The following is a 7365-nucleotide window of genomic DNA, read 5'->3' as shown; positions in this document are numbered from 1 at the left end:
CAAGAATACTGGAGTCGGTAGCCTAGCCCTTCTCCATCAGATCTTCCTGACCCAGGAATCAAACTGAGGTCTCCTGCATTGCAGGCAGATTCTTACCAACTGAGCTATCAGGGAAGCCCTTACTGCAAACAATACTAACTTCAAATATTCTTACCCCTGTCCGTTTAGGGACCTGGGTGAGGGTCCCTCTGTTGGCTCCTAAAGTAAGCTTATGTTTAGTTCTGCTGAGTATTGCCAATTTATTCAGGGTGGCTCTGGCATTGTGAAAATAAACCATACAAATAATTTCTAGTCATGCCATCTTGGGAAGAGGCCTGACTTTGCCAGGTCCAAGTCATCCGTAGCCCAGCTCTACTCTGTATCTGTGGGATTGAATCATTTAGGGAAACAGAAGGTCCCTCAACTTCTTTGTTTTCATGTGCAATTGAAGCATATGTAGACTCAGAGAAATGGTTACATTTATGACCTAGTACTTTGTTAGTTTAATTACAGCAATGCTCTTCCTAAATATATATTATATATACACACATACATATATGTGTGTATATATATGCATTTATGTATATATACACACATGCACACAAATGGCTCCATTGCTGGAGATTTTATAAAAGTAAAGTATTTTCTCTCCATCCATAAATTAATAGACTTGTAAAATAAAAAGCATGACTTTAAATGCCATTTTATGTCAACTTATTTGTGGATCTAATCTGCCTTTATTGGACATTTGTGTTGTTTCCTCTCTGGAGTCAGCTGAGCACATGAACAGTCTGGTGAGGACCAGGGAGGGAGAGTGTGTGAGGACCACCAAACCTCTGCTGTATGGTAGACACTAGGGGGGTTCATGGCATTGTACAGGAGACAGGGATTGAGACTCTCCCCAAGAAAAAGAAATGCAAAAAAGCAAAATGGATTCTAAGGAGGCCTTTAAAATAGCTGTGAAAAGAAGAGAAGTGAAGGAGAAAAGGAAAGATATACCCACATTTGAATACAGAATTCCAAAGAATAGCAAGGAGGGATAAGAACACCTTCCTCAGTGATCAGTGTGAAGAAATAGAGGAAAACAACAGAACGGGAAAGACTAGAGATCTCTTCAAGAAAATTAGAGACACCAAGGGAAGATTTCATGCAAAGATGGGCTCAATAAAGGACAGAAATAGTATGGACTTAAGAGAAGCAGAAAATAATAAGAAGAGGTCGTAAGAGTACACAGAGGAACTATACAAAAAAGATCTTCACAACCCAGATAATCACGATGGTGTGATCACTCACCTAGAACCAAACATCCTGGAATGTGAAGTCAAGTGGGCCTTAGGAAGCATCACTATGAACAAACACTAGTGGAGGTGATGGAATTCCAGTTGAGCTGTTTCAAATCCTAAAAGATGATGCTATGAAAGTGCTGCACTCAACATGCCAGCAAATTTGGAAAACTCAGCAGTGGCCATAGGACTGGAAAAGGTCATTTTTCATTCCAATCCCAAAGAAAGGCAATGCCAAAAATTGTTCAAACTACTGCACAATTGCACTCATCTCAGGCTTCAATAGTACGTGAACTGTGAACTTCCAGAATTTCAAGCTGATTTTAGAAAAGACAGAGGAACCAGAGATCAAATTGCCAACATCCGCTGGATCATTGAAAAAGCAAGAGAGTTCCAGAAAAACATCTATTTTTGTTTTATTAACTATGCCAAAGCCTTTGACTGTGTGGATTACAATAAACTGTGGAAAATTATGAAAGAGATGGCAATCCCAGACCACTTGACTTGCCTCTTGAGAAATATGTATGCAGGTCAGGAAGCAACAGTTAGAACTGGACATGGAACAGCAAACTGGTTTCAAATAGGGAAAGGAGGATGTCAAGGCTGTATATTGTCACCCTGCTTATTTAACTTCTATGCAGAGTACATCATGAGAAACTCTGGGCTAGATGAAGCACAAGCTGGAATCAAGATTGCCGGGAGATATATCAATAACCTCACATATGCAGATGACACCACCCTTATGGCAAAAAATGAAGAAGAATTAAAGAGGCTCTTGTTTAAAGTGAAAGAGGAGAGTGAAAAAGTTGGCTTAAAGCTCAACATTCAGGAAACTAAGATTATGGTATCCAGTACCATCACTTCATAGCAAATAGATGGGGAAACAATGGACACAGTGAGAGACTTTATTTTTCTGGGCTCCAAAATCACTGCACATGGTGACTGCAGCTATGAAATTAAAAGACACTCCTTGGAAGAAAAGTTATGACCAACCTAGATAGCATATTCAAAAGCAGAGACATTACTTTGCCAATAAGGTCCATCTAGTCAAGGCTATGGTTTTGCCAGTAGTCATGTTTGGATGTAAGAGTTGGACTATAAAGAAAGGTGAGCACCAAAGAATTGATGTTTTTAAACTTTGGTGTTGGAGAAGACTCTTGAGAGTCCCTTGGACTGCAAGGAGATCCAACCAGTCCTGAGTATTTATTGGTAGGACTGATGTTGAAGCTGAAACTACAGTATTTTGGCCACCTTATGTGAAGAACTGGCTCATTTGAAAAGACCCTGATGCTGGGAAAGATTGATGGGGGAAGGAGAAGGGGATGAGATGGTTGGATGGCATCATCGACTCAATGGACATGAGTTTGAGCAAGCTTTGGTAGTTGGTGACGGACAGGGAGGCCGAGCATGCTGCAGTCCATGGGATTGTAAAGAGTTGGACATGACTGAGCAACTGAACTGAACTGAGGGTGCTTTTCATACACACATAATCTCCTTTATCATCACAAAAGTCTTCTGTGCTATTGTTCCCCATTTAACAGAAGACAAAATGAAAAATCATGCAGATTATCTAATTGTTCACATTACTGAAGTAGACAGCAATATGAATAATGTGAAATTCCAAATGGTTGCCTATATATCTTTTTCATACTTATGCTTTTTGTGTTTTAGCATATTGCCTCCAGGGTCTAAAATTTTATTTTATTTTTAATTTTGGTTGCAGTTACAAAACATTAAATTTACCATCTTAAACATTTTAAAATATTCAGTTGTGAAAGTAAAGTGAAAGTCGTTCAGTCATGTCCAATTCTTTGCAACCCCATGGACTATACAGTCCATGGAATTCTCCAGGCCAGAATACTGGAGTGTGTAGCCATTCCCTTCATACTGTTTCCCAAAAGACCTCTAAAACTTTTCATTTTACAAAACTGAAACTCAACACTTAATATCCCCTCCTTGTCCACTTTTGTACTTCGTATTTTTATGATGAACTACTCTAGAATTCCTCATATGAATGAAATCATCAATATTGAATCTTTGTAACTGGCTTACTTCACTTAGTATACTATCCTAAAGGTTCATCCATATTATAGCATACGACAGGATCTTCCTTTTCCAGGTTGCAAAATATTGCATTGATCCTCGGATACAGAGGGCTTGACAACAAGTTACACTTGGATTTTCAACTATGTGTAAGTGCCCCTAACCCCCAAGTTAATCAAGGATCAACTGCATTGATTTATATTTCTGCATAAATATATCTATAATAATGTTTAATTTATAATTTAAGCACAGTAAGAGATTGAAAATAGTAATAATACAATAGAACAATTATAATAATATACTGTAATATAAGTTATAAGGTTGTATTTTTCTCTCTCCAAATATCTTATTGTACAAATTTATTACCTTTTCCATCTTATCTAAGCACTTACCAGGTGCTGCAACTACAACTTATTAATTCTTACAGTAATAGTCATTCATCCATTATTAAGAATTAATATCCCTAAGTAGATCACAGGAATATCAGCATAAGGACTTTTTTCTTTCCTTATTATGTAGAGAGCTTTCACCTTTTCACTTAAAGGAAGCACTTCATAGCTTCTCTATACTGTGTCAAAACGGCTAGCAACACTATTCCGAGGGCGATTATTACTTAAAATAAGGTCACTGGAACATCAGCACTGCAATACTACAGCCAGCTATCTGATAACCTTAGATGGGTTAAAAGTGCATAATGGATGGGAGATGCTGAACAAAGGGATTGTTCAAATGACATGACAGAGCAAGACACTTGAGCTTTTATCACACTAGTCAGAACTGTATGAAATCTAAAATTTACAATTTGTTTCTCTCTATTTCTCTTCCATTTACTATTTTTGGATTGAGGTTGACCATGAGTATTTAAAACTGAGGAAAGTTAAACTGTGATTTAGGGGGAGACTACTGTAATTTTTTTTAAAGTTCTAATAAGAAAAAAGTGGTATCTTGTCACGTAACTACCAACGTTGTCTACTGACATTATAATACTCCTGTTTGCAAATTACTCTGCATGCTGAATCATGTCTAGATTTATAAACAAAATGTAAAAGATGGCTGTGGAGTTGAAATTTTGAAACAACAATAGACAAATCTGAAAGCAAGTCACCATGGAAAAGGCCCTGGGCAACCTTGAGGGAAGGGTGCAGTAGAACTTTTTCTGTGTTTCCATTAAGGCCTCTGCCCCTTCTTGAAACCCCATCCCCTGCTGTGCTCTGGATGGAGGGGTGGAGTTGCCTAAGAAAATGAGGATCTTCTAGGTAGAAGTGGATGAAAGCCCCTGCACAACCCCTTCTATTAGAAATTCATTTTTAGGAAATGCTGTTGAAGTGGAGGGTAGCACCTTTATATCCAAGGTTCCCAAAGAGGAAATCACCAGTGGGCTGCAGGAGTTGGGGCCAGGCATGTGGGTCCACAGGGACCTCGTTCAGCAGATTGTTGGAGAGAAAAAATTCTGGCAGTGCAAGTGACTAAGTGTGAATGACTCACTGGCTTGAGTCATGCTGGTAGAACACCACCTCCTGTTTATGCTTAATGATGTCATTCTTTCTTTATTCACACATCTCCAGTGTATTTATTTTTAATTTCTCTTTTAGATTGTTCTAATAGCTTTACTTCTTCAGGAGTGTGTATGTTGTACTTAAATGGTATTGCATTTCTTCACATGTATAATTCTTGTTCAAGGAATTGTTACTCATGTGACCTGGCTTGTAGGGGTGGGAGGGGGTATCTATTGGGGAAACTCCATTTGGTTGCCTCTGCTTAGGTACTGTTTTGAGTCCCCTGACTCTAGATAAGACCCTTTTTTATGTTTGTGGATTGATTTGAATTTTGCTACTTTTGGAATGCAGGTCCCACATGTTATGTGGTATAACAGACATAAAGTTCCAATTATATGATTCCAGTCTGGGAGGACTAACTCTCTCTTCTTGCTGAGAACCTGAGAGGGTGGAAGGACACTCAGATTCCTGTTTGTGGATGGCAGCTAAGTCCTGACTCCAGCCCCAGGTCCTCATTAAATGCCAGACCTGTGGGCTTTTAAACACGAGCCTCTGCACTGGGATGACCCAGAGGGATGGTATGGGGAGGGAGGTGGGAGAGGGGTTCAGGATGGGGAACATGTGTACACCCATGGCATATGCATGTTGATGTATAATAATAATAAAATAAAATAAATTTAAAAAATAAACACCAGCCTCTACAGCCCATCTCTAGTCCTCTTGAGGGCTACATAACCTCACCTACTGCTCCATATCTGACACCTAGGGAATTCCCTCTTCTTGCCTTTTTAAAAATTATTATTATTTCTTTACTTTTGGTCTTAGTTGCAGCACTCAGAGTCTTGCATTGTGGCCCTTGGGCTTTTCTCTAGTTGAGGGGATCAGGCTTAGTTGCCCTGTGGCATGTGGGATCCTAGCTTCCTGACCAGATGAAGACCAGCTTCATCTTCCCAGAAGGATAAAGGAAGAAGATTGTTTCATTGATTTTGTTCCAGACCAGACTGGGCCTCAGCTGTCAGATCTGGAGCTGGTGGTGTATCCAGCACAGGAGCAGAATTGTTCCTAGATCAGAACGATGACAGTAGATATGAAGGCTTCAGTCCAGGAGCTGGGAAAGGAGGCAGTGCTCTTGGGAGAAGCAGCAGAGGCCCCAGGCTTCCAGCTGAAGCCAGCAGAGTCCCAGCCAGTGGGCATGTCCCAGGAGGAAGAAGTCTGGAATATACACCAGGGTCTACAAGAGCTGCTGAGCAGAAATACCCACAAAGTACCTGAGCCTGTATGTGAAAGGGTGGTACCTACTTACCAGATCCTAGCCTTTCCTGAGCAAACAAACATCAAAGATTGGACAATGACACCTGAGTTCATCTTGCCTGAGTCCCATAGTTTGCTGAAATTTGAAGAAGTGGCCATATACTTTTCCCAGGAAGAATGGGAACTACTGGATTCCACTCAGAAGGCCCTCTACCATGGCGCAATGCAAGAAAACTATGAGACCGTCATCTCTCTAGCATTATTTGTGCTCCCCAAACCTAAAGTAATCTCCTGTTTAGAGCAAGAGGAAAAGCCATATATTCAAGGATCTCCGGTGTTCAAAGACAATCCTGGAGAGCTGCTTTCAGAGATAAAGCTGAAAAATGACATGGAAAATCATCAACCTATGTGTCTTTCTGACTTAGAAATACAAGCACCAGGAGACATAGTATCAAAAAAAGCCAGTGTGAATGTTCATCAGAAAACAACGGGCAAAGAAAATCATGGTGATGTACATAGGCTGGGGAAATGGCACCAAGATTTTCCAGTGAAGGAAAGAAAGAAACTTTTCAACTGGTGGGAAGAAGAGCTGCTGAAATTTACGGAGCTTCATATGAAAGAATGTGCAACAGAGAAGCCTTTTAAATGTCAGGAATGTGGAAAAAGCTTCCGAGTTAGCTCTGACCTTATTAAGCACCAAAGAATTCACACTGAAGAGAAACCATATAAATGTCAACAGTGTGATAAGAGGTTTAGATGGAGGTCAGATCTTAATAAGCACTTAACAACACACCAAGGAGCAAAACCATATAAATGCTCCTGGTGTGGGAAAAGCTTCAGTCAAAATTCACATCTCCACACACATCAAAGAACTCACACAGGACAGAAGCCCTTTACATGTCACGAATGTGGGGAAATATTCAGTCAAAATTCCCTCCTTATTAAACACCAGAGAACCCATCTATAACACATACAAGCTTCGGTAAATGCTCAAGACTTTGACACCAGAATTGACACCAATGAGGAAAAGCTTATCCAGTGTTCTTAGTCTAAAAAATTTACCAACCAGAGTTTAACCCTAAATTTTATGAAAAATTTCAAAATTAAGAAGCATGAAGATTTTTTTACCAGTGGAAAATTTGGTGATGTAAGCATTATGTCTCACAGAAAGAAATTAGGGTTGACTGTGAGAGGAAACAGGAGTAGTTAGTTGTACCACTTACTGTTTTTACTTGGAACTATCACTGAATTCCTTAGGAAAATAGATGTTCTAAGAACCTGAGTAAGGGAAAAAGCTTTTGGGATTGTAGCTG

The 7365-nt window shown here is 39.7% G+C and overlaps 1 protein-coding gene across 1 annotated transcript; it reads left to right on the top strand.

The window, feature by feature from the left end:
- Window positions 1-5888: 5888 nt before the first annotated feature.
- On the top strand, window positions 5889-7019 carry LOC102396261 (zinc finger protein 75A-like). The gene has a single exon (XM_044945449.2). It carries the CDS (start codon window positions 5889-5891, stop codon window positions 7017-7019), a length of 1131 nt encoding a protein of 376 aa, XP_044801384.2.
- Window positions 7020-7365: the final 346 nt, after the last annotated feature.

This window comes from Bubalus bubalis, chromosome 6, assembly GCF_019923935.1.
Source record: "Bubalus bubalis isolate 160015118507 breed Murrah chromosome 6, NDDB_SH_1, whole genome shotgun sequence".
In the NCBI taxonomy this organism is placed as follows: domain Eukaryota; kingdom Metazoa; phylum Chordata; class Mammalia; order Artiodactyla; family Bovidae; genus Bubalus; species Bubalus bubalis.
Note: the sequence above shows the minus strand (reverse complement) of the source record. Positions and strands in the feature narration are given on the sequence as shown.